Here is a 20,070-nt window from a genome sequence, read left to right as displayed (position 1 = left end):
AGATTTTTTTTTTTTATTTTTTTTTTATTTTTTTTTTGTCTGTGTTGGGTCTTCGTCGCTTCTTGTGGGCTTTCCCTAGTTGCAGCGAGCGGGGGCTACTCTTCGTTGCGGTGCGCGGGCTCTAGGCACGTGGGCTTCAGTAGTTGCAGCACGCAGGCTCAGTAGTTGTGGCGCACAGGCTTAGTTGCTCCGCAGCATGTGGGATCTTCCCGGACCAGGGCTCAAACCCGTGTCCCCTGTGTTGGCAGGCGGATTCTTAACCACTGCACCACCAGGGAAGCCCCATCGACAGATTTTTGAATAAACTTTTTTTTTTATAATGTAATTGCTCTTTGGACTGTTAAATGATTGGCTAGAAAATGCAAACTGCACAAAGAGTTTACCATGAAAAGTAGGTCTACCTCCCAGTTCCCTTTGCAGGGATGTCTCCCATTACCAGTTTCTCGTGTCTCCTTCCAGAGAGATCCTGTGCACACACACTTGTCCCTCTGGGGACGTCAGTCGGGATGGACCGTGTGCTACTCAGGAAGCACTGCCCCAAAGTCCCATGGTTTCTCCCCAGCCCTGTGTCTGCTCCATGACTGGCTGAGGCTTCAGGCGTGAGTGTCACTGTCCGCAGGGGCAGGAGGATGAGGCCACCAGAGGTCTCCCAGGGGCCACTGAGACTCGCTTCACCTGCAGCCCATCGTCTGGAATAACTTGCAGGGGCCACCCAGCCAGAGACCGCCAGTGGGAGCCTCTGCGTGCCTGGGGTAGGCGGGGCCGGGTGAGCGCATGTGCCACGTGTGCACCTGCGCAGGGGTAAATGGCGCCAGGACGGTCCGTCGAGCTCCTTTGCGTGCTGCATTCATCCATTGTATTTCTATCACGTCGGTCCCTGTTGCGTACAGGCCTCATTGTTTAGCGGCAGTTTAGTGTTCCTCTGGGGGATGGCCTGTGATGAGATCCACCCATCCCTTATTGATGGGTAGCTAGGTTGTTAGTGAGCTGTTGCCACGAAAACGTGATAGTGGCTCCTTGGGGGTCCTGAGCTCGCCCCCGCCCACGTCCACCCCAATTTCTGGTCAGTCCCATTTCTCACACCACCTCCTGAGCCTGAGGGGTGAGGTCAACCTCTCTCCACTCTCCTCCACCACTGCGGCATCCCCTAATGTATAGAGGTGGACACGATCCCATCTGGGCCTGTGACAGTAAAGATGTTTGCTAACCTCTTCCAGGGAGAGCTTTGAGACGCACCCTTCCTCTTCCACTGGCCCCAGGGGAAGAAACCCCAACCCTGGGTGGTCGTTGGCACTGTCTTGTGACTGCAAGGTAGGAACCAACCCCAGGGTAAACCTGCCACTGCAGGAAGTAGAGCAGAGATGAGCAGAGAAATTGGATTCTTGGTGACATTGTCTGGGATGCTGGATTCAGCTTTACCTGAAGCTGAACTGCCTCTCAGCTTCCAGCAGCACGAGTCATTTCATCCTCTTTATTTAAGACAGAGTTGAGTTTCCTGGCACTTTCTGAAACAAACCTCCTTGTAGGTACCTCATTGGGTTCATAAGCTAGTGTGCCTGTGGCATAAGTTTCTAGGAATGAAATTGCTGGGTAAAGATCAGGGATATATTAACAGTACAGTTGATGCCGATGCCAAACCTGGAATTCATGGTTCGCACCAACTGTTTTTTGCTGTAAGCCACTTGGACCCAGCCTGGGGTTCCCCTCGGGAACACAGTCCAGGAGCCAATGACTGTGGACAGCTGGAGGGTATGTAGTGCAGCCCCTCACCACCTGGGTGGGACCACTCTCAGGCTGTGTGCTATGTTTTCCCCCCTGAGGTCCCCAGCAGGACCCAGCCCAGATTGCCCAAAGTCGCCTGCTCGCTGGCAACCCCTGCAGGGCTCCTTCCCTCCCTGTCTCAAGTTGCTACCCTTGTAGGGGCTTCCTGAGGTCACCCCTCAGGCCGAGGGCACTGAGTCCTAGAGACAAGGTCATCTTCTGGGGGAATCTATCCAAAGATGAACAGAAGTATCAGCTACTCCTGCAAAGAGATGTTATCCATTTACACCACATGCCCTCAGTGTCTGAGTTTCCTATGGCCAGTGTACCAAAGTACCACGGGTTGGGTGGCTTAAAACAACAGATGTTAATTTTGTCAGTGTTGGAAACCAGAGGTCGAAAATCAAAGTGTTGGCAGGTTTGGTTCCTTCCGAGGGTCACGAGGGAAGGATGTGTTCCAAGTCTGTCCTTGAGTTCTAGCCGGCTGTCTTCTCCGTGTGTCTTCACCTTGTCTTTCCTCTGTGCCTGTGTAAGCAGATAAGTTAGGGGGTCCCCAGAGAAAGAGAACCAGGAATGGCTCTCTTGACATAAGAGAAGCCATTTTGGCCTAAGCCATTTTGTGATCTAAGCCTGGCAGTAATGCTTGCCCTTGAACAGGTCTCAGTAATTAATGATCTGAAGGGAACAAAGGAATTCAGGAACAGAGAAAAGGCAGTCAGACAGCAGTGCAGTGATAAAGCGGAGTCCTAGTTCCTCCTCAAGGGATAGACATGATATCTTTTTTAAAAAAAGTTTTAATCAAAATTTGCTTTACAATATTATGTAAGTTTCAGGTGTACAGCACAGTGATATATATATATATATATACACACACACACACACACACACACATATATATATATATATATATATTCTTTTTCAGATTCTTTTCCCTATAATAATGTATCTTTGAGTTCTGCAGGAACTAAGGCCCCTAACCAGGTGGAGGGTGGAATGATGATGTTGACCCTCTTGACTTCAGTAAACTAAAGCTTGGACTCTGTCGACCTTTGCCCCAATTCTATGCTGATTCTCCTCTGTTCAAGCCCCTTCATGAACATGCATGTACCCTGAGCTTAAAACTTCCCCAATTTCACTGTTCAGGGAGACACTGCTTTGGGAAAGGTCCCCGGTGTTCCCCTTACTTGCTGAAAGTCGTAGTAAATCCTCCTTCTCCCCATCTTTGGCTTGGTTGTGTCTATTGGCTCGACACCCACCAAGAGGTGAACCCAGTTTTCAGGTAACATGGGTTCCTGTCCAAATTTCCTCCTGTAAAAAAAAATTTTTTTTTCCTCTTTAAGGACACCAGTCCTATTGGATCGGGGTCCACCCTAACAACCTCATTTTAACTTAATCACCCCTTAAAGACCCTATCTCCAAATACAGTCACATTCTGAGGGCCTGGGCATTAGGACTTCAACATAAGAATTTGGGGGAGGACACAATTCAGCCCATAAACACTAGCCTTTTTGATCGTCCATAATCTGACAAGTTAAAAAATGGCATCTCACGATTTAACGCTACCTGCTTTTTTGTTTGTTTCTCCCCTGAGTCCATCTGGGAAGTCTTTCCTCCTAAAAAGAACTCAATTTTTCATGTTCTTACCAACTATGTAGTTTTCCCCAGTTTATTTACTTGTCCCTAGGTCAGCTTTCTACCGTCAGAAATAATTTAGTACCTGCCACCCTTGCACGATTCACCCATGTGCAAGAATCTCCCTGGGATGTATCCCTAAGGAATCCACTGGCCATGAGGTCACCTCTTCTAGGTGCTGCCAAAGGGCTCCCCAGAGAGGCCGTGCAATGCAGGCACCATAAGTTCATTTGTATCATTTTTTAAGATTCCACATATAAATGATATATGATATATGTCTTTGTCTGACTGACTTCACTTAGTATGATAATCTCTAGGTCCATCCATGTTGCTGCAAATGGCATTATTTCATTCTTTTTTATGGCTGAGTAATATTCCATTGCATATATGTTCCACATCTTCTTTATCCATTCATCTATCCATGGACATTTAGGTTGCTTCCATGTCTTGGCTATTGTAAATAGTGCTGTTATAAACATTGGGGTGCATGTTATCTTTTTGGTGTTTTGTTTGTTTGTTTGTTTTGGCCACACTGTGCAGCATGTGGGATCCTAGTTCCCCGACCAGGAATCAAACCCGTGCCCCCTGCCTTGGAAGCGTGGAGTCTTATCCACTGGACCACCAGGGAAGTCCCCATGCATGTATCTTTTTGAGTTAGAGTTTTCATCTTTTCCAAATATATGCCCAGGTGTGGGATTGCTGGATCATATGATAACTCTATTTTTAGTTTTTTAAGGAACACTCTTGCTTTTCTTTATGGTGTTTCCACCTTCCTATGTGTCCCTAAACCACATGGTGCTGAGCTCCGAGAGTGGAGAGTACCCACAGCCCAGGCTGAGCAAGCGAAGGGCCAGGTGGCCTGAGGTGCCACTGCTGGGGGGCTGTGCCCTGTGGGCTCAGGGGCCAACCAGGCTTCAGCTGTCAGGAAGTCCCTGATGATTCCTGGGATGCTGGGTGGATAGAGCTAGGAGACAACCCTCCATCATCTTTGATTCCTGAGCCACTAGATGTCACTTGTTGTGTCCTTGTTGGGAGTTGGTCCTCATTCTGGAAGTTCCCAGAGATGTTCCTTGGGATGGGGCTTTTGTCACTCAGCCTCAGGCACCTGGCATCTTTTGGTCCCAGGGAATTCCCTTGTTCCAGCCAGTGTCGCCATCTATTTGCTTGGATCTCTCCTCCCAGAACTCTCACTGTCTGGAAGGTTACTCTGAGTCAATCCTTCCGTTACCTTTTTGTCCCCTGTTGTTTTCGTTATATTTTATCTTTTTGTTCCTTCTGCAAGATTTCCACAACTTCATCTTCCAAGAGCTCAAAAACAAACAAAAAAGGTTCCTTAGCTATTCCTTTTTGTAGCATTCTCTTCTTGTTTCATGAATACAATCTCTTCTTCCTGAGAACATTCTGGACTGTTTGTTTTGTAAGTTTTCTTCTCCCTGGAGAGTCAATTTCCCCAGTTTGCATTTTTTGCTCTTTGAGTCTGTAACTGGACACTTCCTCAGATCCCTGAACACCCCTGGACATCTGCTCATGACAAAGAATGGCGATTGAAACCAGCAGATTGGAAGACCAGCTGTATGGGGGTGGCGGGGTACACTGGGGGGGGGGGCGCACAGCTCAACTGGCGGCTGATGAGAACTCCATGATGCCAGTGTCTTTAGCTCTTTCTTCTTTGGCCATTTGGATTCCCCAGGAGTCTTCAGTCTCATGCCTGGAAGATTCTGTAATCTGCACACAGGGTAAGGGATGGTGGCTCTCTCCATTTAGCTTTATGTGTAGTCACTTAACCCCATTTGCCACCACACCCCCTACCAAGCCTGGCTTCCCTCCTTCTGGCTGCCCAGTGGTACTGTGGGAGGGACACAGGTACCCGAGAACTTCCCAAACAGCTTCCACACCAGAGGCCTCCATATTCCACTGCCATCTTCAGCCCAGCCCAGTGGGGCCTGGTGCACTCAGTGCCTATGGAAGGTTCTAGAGGTAAATCTGGCTGGGCTTTGGGTTTGGCATCCATGGACCAGGCAGTCAATTGTGGCTCCTCCCTTAATTCCTACCTTCGGAATGTTCTGTAGCCTCTATACTTTTACTAGTGTTTTGAGAAGGATCAACACGAGAGGATGCATTTAGTTCGCCTTAAGCCTTGTGTTTAACACACTTTTCATTTTTATCCACACAACAGAAGCACAGAGTTTCAAAAGTCAAACACCCGTCTAGGGGCCAGGACAACAGCATTCCCGGCTCCCCCGCCCCACATGTCAGCACTTTCTTCGGGTATCTGGTTATAACCTCACTTCCCTAAGTGAAATCATGCTCCCTGTTGGTGGTTCTTGTATAAGATATGTAGCAAATCAGTGGGGCAGCTGGGCTTGGGAGGAGAGGTCGGTGAGGGCGCTTCTCCCCTCAGGTGACACACACAGGTGAGGGAGCCTGGAGCAAAGCTCAAGGCCCCGAGGTGGGTCACGCTCGCTGCATTGGCTGGGCAGGTATGCTGGGTCCCACACCATCACTTAGGCCCTTGGCTTCCACCCTGGTGAGGGAAATGGCTTTGCTTTGTCGTCTTTTTTTTTTTTTTTTTAATATTTATTTATTAATTTATTTATTTGGCTGCATTGGGTCTTAGTTGCAGCACGCTGTATCTTTGTTAAGGCATGCAGGATCTTTCGTTGCAGCACACGGGCTCTTCATTGCGGTGCGTGGGCTTCCCTCTAGTTGTGGCCTGCAGGCTCCAGGGCGCGTGGGCTCTGTTGTTTGCAGCACGCCAGCTCTCTAGTTGAGGCGCGTAAGCTCAGTAGTTGTGGCGCACGGGCTTAGTTGCCCCGCAGCATGCGGGATCTTAGTTCCCCAACCAGGGATCGAACCCACGTCCCCTGCGTTGGTAGGCGTATTCTTTACCACTGGACCACCAGGTTAGTCCCACCTTGTCTTTTTTTTTTTTTTTTTTTTTTTTTTTTTTTTTTTTTTAAGCATTATTATTATTATTATTTTTTTTTTTAATTTACTTATTTATTTATTTTTGGCTGTGTTGGGTCTTCGTTTCTGTGTGAGGGCTTTCTCTAGTTGTAGCAAGTGGGGGCCACTCTTCATCGCGGTGCGCAGGCCTCTCACTATCGCGGCCTCTCTTGTTGCGGAGCACAGGCTCCAGACGCGCAGGCTCAGTAGTTGTGGCTCACGGGCCTAGTTGCTCCGCGGCATGTGGGATCTTCCCAGACCAGGGCTCGAACCCGTGTCCCCTGCATTGGCAGACAGACTCCCAACCACTGCGCCACCAGGGAAGCCCCCACCTTGTCTTTTTTATTCTTAATGTACATTTTACATATGCTAAAAGATTACATAGCTTACATTGTGAAAGAAACAAGACGGGCTCAAAATAGAGTCACTTATGCTAAGGCTTATGTCACCAAACCGAGACTTAATTACAGTTTCAGCTCGTCCAGAAATGGACTCTGAAACCAGTCAATCAGAAATCGCCTGATCAGCATGAGTGAGGTGATCTACCTGATAGACAGCTGCCATTCCCTAAAGGAAAGGGACCTTGCCACAAGTCCACTTTTCGCTAATATAACTTCCTTGTTCCCACTCCCTTCTGCCTTACAAAAGTCTTTTATGCAGCTCCTCAGAACTCCTTTCTATCTGCTGGATTGGATGCAGCCCGATTCATGAATTGTTATATAAAGCCAATAAGATCTTTAAAATGTACTCAGTTGGATTTTAACAACACGTACATTAGAATACACACATGCACACACACGGGTTTCCCACCGCATGACCACAGCTACAGGAAAATGCCAGTCGGTGATGGCCCCTCATCCTCGTTCTCCTGAGTCACCATGGCCTCAACAATGTGCTCATTTGCTGTGTGTGACCTTGATAAGAAAGCAGTCCCCCTGTACTTGTGGAAGAGGGCGGTATCCCCCATGGTCCCCTGCCCAGTACCATGGGCTCACCCACCTCCCTCTCCCCCATTTCTCTCACTTCTCACCCTTTGTCCATTTCTTCTCACCCCCTTTCATTCTCTCTTCATTTCTTCCTCCCAGGCCTTTGCTATGCTCTCCCTCCATCATTCCCTTCTTTCAGCACTGAAGCCCCGGACTCCCCACCCAGCCTGCACTACTTAACCTGACAGCATGCAGAAAGCCGCCTCCCAAACCACCTGAATCCTTTTTGTAAAAAGCGGCTCGCTCGGGCTTCCCTGGTGGCGCAGTGATTAAGAATCCACCTGCCAATGCAGGAGACACGGGTTCGAGCCCTGGTCCTGGAAGATCCCACATGCCGTGGAGCAATTAAGTCCGTGTGCCACAACTACTGAGCCTGCGCTCTAGAGCCCGCAAGCCACAACTACTGAGCCCACGCGCCACAACTACTGAAGCCCACACGCCTAGAGCCCGTGCTCCGCAACAAGGGAAGCCACTGCAATGAGAATCCCACACACCACAACAAAGAGTAGCCCCCACTCGCCGCAACTAGAGAAAGCCCGCACGCAGTAACAAAGAACCAAAGCAGCCAAAAATAAATTAATTGAATTAATTAAAAAAAAAAAGTGGCTTGCTCCTTTATTTGTTCAGAATAGTGCCCCCTCCCACCCCCATGCCCACCGCCACTGCAGTCAAACTGGGCACGTGCAATCTGGGAACAATGGCTGGCCGTGGGACCCTCTGCCTCTGGGCCTGGGGAATCAGTTTCTAGACAGAAGCTCAGGGTCCAAGGCGTGGCCACGGCTCAGGCATGCAGTGAAGGGGACTGGCACAGCGGACGCATCTGGGACTCCCAGGACCACCTTGCACCTGGGGACACAGAGGGGGTGGCCCGCGCCCCGCTGGACCAGGACCAGACCTTGGGGCCGCAGGAGTGTCTGCAGGCGGGCTAGGAGCCCGCCAGATGCTGGTGGAAGTACAGGCCGAAGAGGCTGGAGAGCAGTTGGCAGGTGGCGATCCACCAGATGAGGAAGGCGAGGACGCCGCGGAGGAAGAGTGGCGTGAGCAAGCTGCCCAGGACCCCGGCGATCAGGGCCACGATCTGCTGGGCCTCATCCTCCTCGGGGCCGACCGGGCCATCGCGGGCTGAGGACGGGGTGGGGGACAGCGGGGGGACGGGGCCCAGGCCCCAGGAGTAGCCGCCTGCGAGAGAAAGAGGGTGGAGGGAGGGATGGGTGGAGGCGCAGGCGGAGTTGGCCTCCAGGACCCCCACCCATGCTGACACTCACCCGCCCCGCCCCCATGTCCCTCAGTCCAATCAAGGGTGTCTGCCTAGCACATTCTCCTGAGCTTCACATAACTGGAGAACAAAATTGTCCTCATGCTTGTCACAGGGCCTGGCTGCCACTAGTGTGTTCCTACCTGGGGAACGAAAGGATGTCTGGGAGGGGGGCAGAGTAGGCTCTGAGGCCCCAGGGGTCTATTTTGGACACCTCCCTCTCTTTGTCTTCCCCAGGCCTGGCCAGTATGGCCAGTAGGCTCTGCCTCCTTCCACCGCCTCGGCTACCCCAGGCTCTGCCCGCACCTCAGCTTCGGGCCCCACCCCAGGCTCCGCCTCTGACCTCGCCCCATCTCAGGGCCCTCCAGCCTCTGCCCCGCCCCCTCTATAGCCAGGCCCCGCCCCCGCCTCGCTCAATCTCCGGCCCTCCCCTCCCCTCTCCCACCCAACTACAACTGCAGCCCCTCGTTCCAGGCTCAGCCCCGCCCCGCTCCAACTCCAGACCCCGCCCCCGCCGTCGCCCAGGCGGGTTCTCACCCAGCGTCTTGAGCAGCAGCGTGCAGTTGAGTGTGAGGATGAGCGGACTCAGGTACTGCAGGCTCACGACTGTCACGTAGCAGTACACCCGCACCACCTGGTGGACAGGTAGCAGTGGCTGCAGCAGGGGACCTTCGGGCTCCGGGTAACCCCACGCCTGAGGGACAGGGAACCCCGCCCTGAGGCCCAGGTTCCCTCCCCGCCCCCCGCGCCGGTACCCGCCGTTGGATCTCTCGGGCCTCGATGCGGCCGGCCTCCCGCCGCAGCTGCTCCACTCGAGCCTTGGCCAGGCACAGGTAGGCCTGCAGGTGGGGCCGGGTCACCGCCAGCCGCAGCAGGCACAGTGCCACCAGCATCCAGAGACGCAGCGAGTCGAAGGCCGAGTCGGACAGCCTGCGCCGAGAGGGGCGAGGGGGCTAGTGAGGCTGCCCTCTGCCCCAGGATCCTCCCCCAGGACCCACTCCTCCCTTAGCCTCAGAGTCTGGAGTACCCAGAGGGGGCCCCAGCTGCCCTGCCTCCCACTTCCATACGCACAGAGAAAAGGACGTGCTCCCAAAGGGAGCCTGGTGCAGGAAGTCCCGCGCCATGGGCTTGGTCCAGAGCCACAGGACAAACAGGGGGGACAGGAAGCTGGTGTGCAGAAGGAACCTGGGGGCAAGGGCGCAGAGCGGGTAGGCTTGGGCACCCACCATCCCCACCGGCCCCTCCCCTAGGCGCCCTAACCCTCCATCCACCTGGTCCCCCACGTAACTGCAGCATGGGCCGGTCTTCCGACATGGTCAGTGCATCATGGTGGGTCTGGGCCAGCCGCAGGCCTGGGAAGGTGAGGAAGGCACCCAGCATGGAGCCCACTGCCGCCAGCCCCACGCGGATGGCCAGCTTGACCAGAGGAAGACTGGGAAAAAGAGAAGGGTCAGGGCCCCGCGGCAGGTCAGCACCCTGCCTGCAGGTCACAGCATGCCGCTGCTCCCCCTCCCTTCCCAGGACTCACGCCCAGTCCCAGCCCTGTGTCTTCAGAAGTGGCTCCAAATTCTGGGTCATACTGGCCAGGCCTGGGGAAGACAAAGAGAGGGAGGTGTCCAAAATAGATCCCTGGGGCCTCAGAGCCTACTCTGCCCCCCTCCCAGACATCCTTTCGTTCCCCAGGTAGGAACACACTAGTGGCAGCCAGGCCCTGTGACAAGCATGAGGACAATTTTGTTCTCCAGTTATGTGAAGCTCAGGAGAATGTGCTAGGCAGACACCCTTGATTGGACTGAGGGACATGGGGGTGGAGGGCACTGAGTCTGAGCTTCCCCGAGGCTGGAGGGTCATGAAGGGCTCCACAGGAGGAAATCAAAGTCCTGGAAAGAATTCTCAGTTCAGGCCCCAACATTTTCCACGGAGTAAAAGCAAATAATATGAGTTCACAACCAAAGTCACCAAACACACAAGGCAACAAATTACCATAAAGGTGAGTCAGGAGAAAAAAAAACAAAGGACAAGTTTAGACTGCAAGGCTTCTGTGTGAAATGCCTGAGGAAAATAAAAGTTGGAATCACAGAACAGGTGACATGAGACTACCTCAGAGGACCAGGTGGATTTGCAAAGGAATCAATTAAGCTCTTCCAAAAGGAAAATATAATTATTGAAGTGATAAGTTGTTAAACAGCATCTTAGAAGGAGCCAAAGAAGGAACTAATGAATTGGATCTGAAGAAATCACTCAGATTCCAACTCAGAAAGACAGGAAGGTGGGAAATGTGACGGAAGATTAAGAGATAAAGAGGACAGAATAAGAAGTTCAATATAAGTCAAGTCTGAACCCCAAAGGGAGAGAAGAGAGAATGAAGAAGAGATATTGAAAGGGAATTAATGAGAAGTCTGCAGAATGGATGATACATACAAAGTGTATAAAACCAGATAAATACAAAGAAATCCATACCTAGACACACTGTGGCAAAACTGCAGAATACCAAAAACAAAGAGCTCACAAAGCAGTCAGAAGTTATGACAGGTCACCTAAAAGGAAGGACAATTAAGCTGGCAGCCACTGTCAACAGCACAAAAGAAAAGGAACAAATAGAAAGTGAAAATGTAAGATGGTAGAGACAAGGCCAAATATGTCAGAAATCACAATAAATGTAAGTGGATTAAACTTTGAAGTTAAATGATACAGACTATCAGACTTGATGGAAAATATCCAGATAGGGAATTCCCTGGCAGTCCAGTGGTTAGGACTCTGAGATTTCACTGCTGAGGGCGCAGGTTCAATCCCTGGTCATGGAACCAAGATCCCACAAGCCATGCAGCATGGCCAAATTAAAAAATAAAGAAAATAAAGAAAGAAAATACCTATATCTATATATTTATTATTATTTTTTTTTAAAGTAGACATACCTCAACATGAGGTCACTGGAAGGTTGAAAGTAAAGGGATGTCAAAAAGATATAACAAATACTAATCAAAAGAAAGGTAGTATTGTATATTTGAAAGTTGCTAAGCAAGTAGATCTTAAAAGTTCTCATCACAAGAAAAAAAAATTGTAACTATGTGCAGTGATGGATGTTAACTAGACTTATTGTGGTGCTCATTTTGCAGTATACACAAATATTGAATCATTATGTTGTACACCTGAAACTAATATAATATGTCAAGTATAGATCAATTTAAAAAGAAAAGAAGGAAGAAGGAAGGAAGGGAGGGAGGGAGGGAGGGAAGGAGGGAGGAAGAAAGGAAGGAAGAAAGCTGGAAAGGCTATATTAATACCAGACAAACTAGACTAAGATGGAAGTATTATTAGAATCAAAATGGGTCCATACATCATGAAAAAATGGCTGATTTGCCAGGAAGACGTAGCAATTTTAAACTTGTAAACACTTTGTCAATTAGCCTCAAAATACATAAAGAAAACACTGACAGCACTACCTGGAGAAATCGAGATGTCGAAATCGAAATGGTCTCCCTCTGGGAGAAATCATCCCAGAGGGAGATTAACCTTTTAATGACTGATGCGTCAGAAACAAGAAGTTAGGAAAGATGGGGATTTGACTTTATTGGACACATAGAGGCAGGGAATATATGTTAATCAAGAACACATGGGGGCTTCCCTGGTGGTGCAGTGGTTGAGAATCTGCCTGCCAATGCAGGGGACACGGGTTCGAGCCCTGGTCTGGGAAGATCCCACATGCCGCGGAGCAACATGGCCCGTGAGCCACAATTGCTGAGCCTGCGCGTCTGGAGCCTGTGCTCCACAACAAGAGAGGCTGCGACAGTGAGAGGCCCGCACACCGCGATGAAGAGTGACCCCCACTTGCCGCAACTAGAGAAAGACCTTGCACAGAAACGAAGACCCAACACAGCCATAAATAAATAAATAAATTAATAAATTAATTAATTAATTAAATAAATTAAAAAAAAGAACACATGGAGCACTCTTACATGGTCAATTAACCTATAACAAAGGAGACAAGAATATACAATGGGGAGAAGACAGCCTCTTTGATAAATGGTGCTGGGAAAACTGGACAGCTACATGCAAAAAAATCAAAGTGCACTACTTTCTCACACCATATACAAAAATAGACTGAAAATGGATTAAAGACTTAAATGTAGGACAAGAAACCACAAAACTCCTAGAAGAAAACATAGGTGGTACATTCTTTGACATTGGTCTTATCAATATTTTTTTGAACATGCATCCTCAGGCAAGGCAAACAAAAGCAAAAATAAACAAATGGGACTACATCAAACTAAAAAGCTTTTGCACAGTGAAGGAAGCTATTAACAAAACAAAAAGGCAGCCTATTGTATGGGAGAGGTGGATTCATAGGTATTTACATTATTTGGCTTTGTAATATATATATATATATTCTTTTATATATATTCATTATATAATTTAAAAATTGAAAGGTGAGAAGAATTGGTTATGATAAAGCTCAAGGAGTCAGCAGGACCATGTGGGCCATGGTGAGTATTTTTATCTTTATCAAAAGACCATTAGAGTCTGGTGTCAGGCAGAAAAGTGATCCAAATTATATTTTTAAAAGATCATTCAAGAAGCAGAGAAAGTCAAAAGAAAAATGAGAAACTAAGAAAAAATATTTACAAATCGTATCACACATAAAGGCTAATTTCCTTAATATACAAAGAACTCCTACAAATCAATAAACTGTTCGACATCCCAGTAGAAAACTAGGCAAAAGAACAAACCTTTTCCAGAAGGGCAATAGAAATGACTCTTCAACATATGAAAAGATGCTCAACCTCACTTATATTTTCACCTATCAGATCACCCAAGACAAAAAAGTCTGAGAGAACATATTGGAGAGGATGTGGGGAAATATGCGTGTTCATACATCTCTTTCTGAAGGGCAATTTTGCAACATTATTAAAATTATAAATGCACTTTCTTGCACAGGGTCACAAGCACAAGGCTGTTCTTGTACAACATTGTAGTACAACATGGTTTTGTGCAACAACATTTAATAGCGGAAAGACTTAAATGTCCATAAATTGGGACCTGGTTAAATAACCACAGCAAATCCATAAAGTGAAATATTGTATAGCTGTTACAAAATGTAGCATCAAGTTACTATTACTATGTTACTGTAACATACATTTACTGTACATAGCATTTAGGGACAACCTCCAATACTTAATTGAAGTATAGTTCATTTACAGTACAGCAAAGTGATTCAGATATATATATATATATATATTCATATGTACATATATTCTTTTTAAGAGTCTTTTCCATTATAGGTTATTACAAGATATTGAATATAGTTCCCTGTGCCATACAGTAGTCCCTGTTGTTTATCTATTTTATCTATAGTAGTGTGTATATGTTAATCCCAAACTCCTAATTTATCTCCCCCTGATCCCACTTTCCCCTTTGGTAACCATAAGTTTCTTTTCTATGTCTGTGACTCTATTTCTGTTTTGAAATAAGTTCATTTATGTCTGACTTACTTCGCTTAATATGATAATAATATTTATTGTTTCTAAGGGAAAAAGACAAGGCATAGAGACATATACACTACTGTTTTATGTGAATATGGGAATGTGGTGCCCTAGGTTTCCTCTGGGGAGGAGAACCAGCGTAGAAGGATGATTTTCATTCTATATCCTCTTGTACTTTATGAATTTTATACCATTATCTATTTCCTCCCCCAAATTACCCATGGAGACTGCTCGGGCCCCAGGGGTCCCTTCCTTCACCTACTGTGCAGGTGGAAAAGCCACTTAAACCCCGCCTTCGCCAGCTTACATGAGGCAGTGATGGAGGCGGAGACCCCAGGCCCCAGACTGCACATACCTGGCTCCAGGCCCAGCTCAAGGGTCTCCTCCGGCACCACCTGCACCAGCATGGCCAGGAGGAGGAAGAGGAAGGCGAAGGTGAGGCAGACTGAGCGCTCGCCCCCCTCCTCTGCACTGAAGTACAGCCGGGTCACGGTCAGGAACACCTTGCTGGGGGCAGAGCTAAGGAGGCCTCCAGTGCCTGTAGTGACCCCTCCCCCACCCCCACCCCCCAACCAGTGACCGCCCCCCCGACTCCAGATCACAAACATGGAAGTTCAGGCTTGGAGTCCTGGGGAGCAGAGGAGTGAGTTGCTGGGCAAGCCCAGGACACGAGGCTCACTGCTGTTCAGGCCTGTGTCATCAGCGAGCGGGCGGTCCTGAGCCAGGCCTCCAGCTTGGCCTCATCACACTGCCGGTGGTCAGTTAGAAATGGCCAACTCTGCCTCTGTCTGTCTGTCTGTCAGGAGGTCAAGTCTCCCTGACCCACTCAGCCTCCTGGCTGAATTCACAGCTCCTGAGTTTCCCGTTCCTCTGAGAGGCTGCAAGAAATACAAGTCTCTATCTCCAATCTGCCCTTCTTTGCAAGCCCATTCCACAAGGACATTGTCTCCGACTTGGGTCCTCAGTCACAGTTTTGCCTCTCTGCTCTCTATGCAGCTTCCTAAAAAAATTACAGAAGGGACGTCTCTTTGCCAGCCCCTGCATCTGTTCTGGACTGCTGAGTTGCTTTGACCCAGAGAATGGACAGGGCTGGGGTGGACCGACTTCAGGCAAAGCCTCAGGAGGCCTGCAGTGCCCCCTTTTCCTTCCTGGCCCCTGTGGTGAGGAAGCTTGCTCTAGACTGCTGAAAGGCAAGCCCACATGGAGCAGATATGAGGCAACCCAGCTGAGCCCTGGCCCAGGAAAACATAAAATAGTGACTGCTTTACACCACTGAGTTTCTGGGGTGACAAGGAGCCTGGGGTCCAGCTTCCACATGCCTCCACCTTCCCCACCTGGGGAGCTACGAGGAAGGATACATAGAGAAGGCGATGGTGAGCAGGCACCAGAACACAGCGATGTTGGTCTCCTTGGCAGGGCCCAGCACATAGTAGTAGGCCTCTGTGAAGAGGTACACGCCACCCGAGTACACCGCGAAGTCCACAAACCACTGGTACTCCAGGAAGAAGCGCAGGACTGCGGGGAGCATGCAATTGAGCCCCCAGCTTAGCCCGCCCAGGATGCTCCCCCCACCAACCCCACCAGGGTGTGAGCCAAGGGGCAGGGGAGTTGGGGACCCAGCTGTTACCGAGGGCATCAACGGCTGTGAGGGGACAGGTCTCCAGCTGGAAAGGGGTGTCTCGGGGCACGGATAACGGCTTCTCCTCACTATAGCCATTGGCCCACCTGGGAGGAGGGGGGAATGTGTCAGAACAGCACCCTCCATCCTCCCCTCCCCAGGCAGCCATGGTGGTCCACCCCACCCCAGCCTGAGAGGCTCTACCATGTCACCCTCAGAGCACAGGAGGCCTAGGAGGTACCTTCTCCCCCAGCCTGGGTGTCCTCTGAATGCCAGGGTGTGGCCACCACCTACCCATAGGGCTGGCCCAGAGCAAACTTCCAATAAGCATTAGACGCCAACTGGAGGCAACCAGTGAATGACAGTGACCATCTCCTCAGCCTGGGGTGTCCCCAATTCTCCTGTGCCCAGAGCAGTGCCTGGAAGTGGGCAGGGAAGGCCCTGTGCCCTCATGGCCTCCCCTGGAAGGGAGCCACTTACCTAAGGCTGGGGGTTCACTCACCGCTCCTTCCTGCCTCTGGGCCTCTGCTTCCCCGCCAGGGCCCGAAGCTCTTCCTCGGAAGGGTGCTTGTATCGGAAGAGACTGAGGGCAGAGACAGGCAGTCAGGAAAGCTTGGGCATGGGAGGGGGGGACCAAAGCAGTGAACCTTGGGTGCGGGGGGGGATCAAAGCAGGAACTGTAGTCAGAGGGAAGCCTGGCCCCCCAAAAGCCTGGGACAGGATGGGTAGGGGCCATCCAAAGCCAGGGGAAGGCCGGGGAGGTGGGCTGGGGGGTTGGTTAGCGGAGTGCAGCAGGGGTCCTAGACATCCCAGAATCTGCTGGCTAACTCTCCTGGAGGAACTGCCATGTGAATTGCCCTAGAGAGTTCACAATTTCCACCAGATTCTCAGAAAGGGTCCGAAACCCAAACCGGGACAAAAAAAGTTTCAGGAAACAGATCTACAGCTAGAGTAGGGATGAAGGGGAGCAGGAGTGGGGGAAGCAGCTGCTCTTCTGAGTGTGGAGATGGTCTGAGCGATGTGTACAATCTGTCAAAATTGATCCAACTGTGTATTTCAAATATTTGCAGATTGTACGTCAATTACATCTCAACAAAGTTGGGTTTGTTTTTTTTTTTTTAAACAAAACAAAAAAACCTCGTCTTGCAGGGCTTCAAGCAGGGCTAGGAGAAAAACCAGGGAGGGCGGGGCCTTAGGGGCTCCGCCCACCGCCCGGGGAGGGGGTGTGGCTCACCTGCCATTGCAGAGCAGCCAGCGCGCGAAGGAGCAGTGTGGTGCAAGCCTATGCATGAGGGTGGCAGTGAGCAACGTCACCACCAGCTGCACTCCAAGGACAGCCTGGGGGGAGGAAACGTGAAGGGCAGTGCCAGCCAGAGGATCACAAGCTCACGCCTCGGAACCCCGGCTATTTATAGAGACGCTGGGGCCAGGTGGCGGAGGCAGGGCCACCCTGGCTCAAGCTGCTTCTTGGGGAAAGGTCCTGGGTTGGGCTCAGACCCAACCCTGGGAGCCCCAGCAAAACGCACGTCCCTCCCCACCACCTGGCTGGGGTGTGGGGCGGCGGAGAGCACGTGCTGGAGCAGACACTGGGGCTCGCTTTCCTCCTTGTGCTAAGGATTTAAATCTCCCCAAGCCTCAGTTTCCTCATCTGGAAATGGGGTGCTTCCTATTTTGTTTCGTGTACTCTCACGACCACCTTCTGGACCTACTACGAGCCGGGCACACCCAGTGGAAGCGCTCTTCTCCCACAGTCCCACGGACGCAGTTTTTGTAACTGTGTCTCAGGTGAGCTTGTCGTTTCAACGTTCACCCAGGTGGCTCTGTCCCCCAAGTCTTTCCCTTCTTAAATTATCCCTGATAATTGAAGTCACCCTCTCTCCCTCTCCCTCCCTTTGTAATCAACCAAGGAGGAAAGCGGTCTATTTCTGGCCCCACTACCTGTTTAAGGATAAAGACTTACACGTTTGAGTGGGATGACTTTTTTTAATTAGGAATTTTCTTACCAAGTTCTACTAACAAACTTTTAAACAACAATTCATTACACATTTTCATATACTTATTTTAAAACGTTTTAGAAAAAATGTTTCTGGTAATCAGTCTGAAGCTGGGTTTTCCTGCTTGAATGCAGTAAATACCAATTTGCTATCAGTAATTATGTAAAATTAAGTGCTCAGGAGGGCTGTCTGCTAGTACTATGGTATTAACAACTAAAATGAAATAAAGATTACATTAATATTAAAACTAATTATTAAAATTATCCTTTAATCAGGCAAAAATAAGCTAACTTTAACAGGGAAAGCTCTAATGTGATGGCTATCGGGCCTAGCACTGTAATTCAGAATGACTGCTGAGAAATCCATCATTAAAATAAAAGACTAATAGGATATGTTCTCTATGCCGTGACTTGTAAACTGAGACCAGGAACATTTTTTCAATAATGAGGTGGGGCGTCATCTTTCTGGTCTCACTGCTCACCTCCCCCCACCCAAGTGCAGACTGGCTAGCAGGTATTAATGACCCAGAGCACAGTTGGGCCCCTCGAAGCGGCCCCGCCCTTCCTCCCAGGACCCCTCCTCCACTCCTTCCTGGAAACCCAGCACCTCCCAGCAGCTGCTCCCCAGAGCCTCCCTGGCTCTCCAGACACCTCTCCCTTGTGACCCATCATCCCCTGGCAGAACCTCTCTGCCGAGCTCGCAGACCATGCCTCCTCCAGGCCCTTCCCTGGAGGCCCCAGCACCGACCCATCACTCCCGTGGACACGGTTTTTGGCTCCTCCAGGCGGCCCAGGCCCTTCCCAGTCTCATAGTAAACGTCCAACTCCACTCCTCAGCCCGCAAGGCCAGGCGGACCCAGCTCAGGACCAACGCACCTCACTGCCCGGCTCTCTCCCCCGGCGTCCTCTGCGCCCAACCATTCGGGTCTCAGAGACCCTTCCAGACCCCCGGGCTCTCCATCGCTGACCCCATTACCCTCGGACACCTCCCAGGGAGGAGACCCATGGTTCAAACTGCGATCCCAGCACTTGGAGAGGAAGGACGTTACAAAGGAAGGAGAGGGAGAGAGAGGAAGGAAGAAGAAGAGGGAGGAAGGATGAAGAAGGAAGAGAAGGGAAGGAGGGAAGACATGCATCCCTCCACCTAAGGCTCCCGAGGTCCATCCAGGGATGTTTCGCACCGCCCACCCCCAGCAGCCTCCAGTCTTAGGGTCCACGCTCTGCAGATCTCCAAAGATCTCTGAAGCATCCCATCAGCCCATGTCCCTCCTCAGCTCAAAGCTCCTTCCTGGATCTGTGATCCCAGAATCCTGCTAAGTAACATCAATGCGACTTTCCTCTATCCCGTTTCCGAGAGCCCTTCCCCTCACCTCCCACAGCGTCCCGCACCCTGGAACGACATCCACTTTCATCAACCCCTTCCGTCAATGCTCTTACTTCAGACCCACCTCCAACGCCCCTCCTCGGGGTCACCCCCCACCCCAAGCAAGGTCAGGCCGCCTTCCTGGCCCCTCCATCCTCTCTCTCCCTCTGTCCAGTCCTAGGGGCTGGTGGGTCTCCGCCCTCGCCCAGCACCCGCCTGACCCACAGGGGCCAGGCTAAGCTTGAAGAATAAACTCAATGGGTTGGACCCAGAACCACGCGAGACCTGAGGGTTCCAACTGTGCCGTCTCCAATTCTGGGACCCTCCCCCGCTCTGAGCCCACCCAGATCCCCTCCGCATGGCCCCCTCCTCTCAGGATTCTCCCTAGTCCTTCGGCACACGCCACACCCGTAGGGAGCCCCGATGGACCCTGTCGGCGCGGCCCCCACGCTCCCGCAGGACACCATCCCCAGAGTGGGCCCCAGGGGGACCCCAGATCTCCCTCACGGGGCTCCGAAGGTGTTCAAATCCCCAGTACCCTCCACGGGACGACACCCTCAGCAGAACCCCAGGCCCCTAGAGGGCCCCCCAGGGACTTGTCCGAAGCCCAGAACGCTCAAGGCCTTCCAGTTCCCTTGTACAACCCCCCACCCCCTCATAGGTCCCGCAGTAAGACCCTGACCCCAGAGAGGGAAACACGGCCCTCAGCGCGATCCCAAATCCCTCAGAGACCTCAGTGCCCACAAAGGGATCCCGGTCTCCTCGGTGTCTCCCCGGATCCCCCTCGGCGGAACCCCTAGCCCCTCAGGGCCCCCCATGCTGAGTTGCCGGCTTACCATGTTGCCTGCTGGAGCGCTGTGCCGGGACCCATGGGCCTGGAGCTCGGAGCACAGCTTGAACTCGACCAATCAAAACCCGTGTTTGGTCTGACAAGCAGCCCATCCAACCAATCGTCAGGCTTGGAGCCGGGGGGGGGGGGGAGCAAATCAGGAGGACAAGGAGTCTCTCGCATTGCATGCCGGAAGTTATAGTTCAA

The 20,070-nt window shown here is 50.9% G+C and overlaps 1 protein-coding gene across 1 annotated transcript; it reads right to left on the bottom strand.

Annotated features, from left to right (window-relative positions):
* Positions 1-7,673: 7,673 nt before the first annotated feature.
* On the bottom strand, positions 7,674-19,938 carry TMEM161A (transmembrane protein 161A). The gene is made up of 12 exons (XM_059918041.1): positions 19,871-19,938; positions 16,913-17,016; positions 16,181-16,261; positions 15,688-15,785; positions 15,419-15,575; positions 14,416-14,567; positions 10,109-10,169; positions 9,869-10,012; positions 9,652-9,765; positions 9,336-9,510; positions 9,118-9,214; positions 7,674-8,504 (listed from the first exon to the last, which is right to left on the bottom strand). The coding sequence occupies exons 1-12, from the start codon at positions 19,871-19,873 to the stop codon at positions 8,251-8,253; spliced, it is 1,440 nt and encodes a 479-aa protein (XP_059774024.1). The 5' UTR covers positions 19,874-19,938; the 3' UTR covers positions 7,674-8,250.
* Positions 19,939-20,070: the final 132 nt, after the last annotated feature.

This window comes from Balaenoptera ricei, chromosome 3 (assembly GCF_028023285.1).
Source record: "Balaenoptera ricei isolate mBalRic1 chromosome 3, mBalRic1.hap2, whole genome shotgun sequence".
Taxonomy (NCBI): Eukaryota; Metazoa; Chordata; class Mammalia; order Artiodactyla; family Balaenopteridae; genus Balaenoptera; species Balaenoptera ricei.
The sequence above is the reverse complement of the archived record's forward strand: the minus strand, read 5'-3'. Positions and strand labels throughout refer to the sequence as shown.

What these genes read in the sequence shown, in the direction of transcription:
- TMEM161A (XM_059918041.1), bottom strand. An exon ending in ACACAGGGCTGGGACTGGGC is followed by an intron (nt 10,013 to 10,108) that starts GTGAGTCCTGGG and finishes TCTTTTTCCCAG; the next exon opens with TCTTCCTCTGGTCAAGCTGG. An exon ending in GGGAGCACGTCCTTTTCTCT is followed by an intron (nt 9,511 to 9,651) that starts GTGCGTATGGAA and finishes CTCTCGGCGCAG; the next exon opens with GCTGTCCGACTCGGCCTTCG.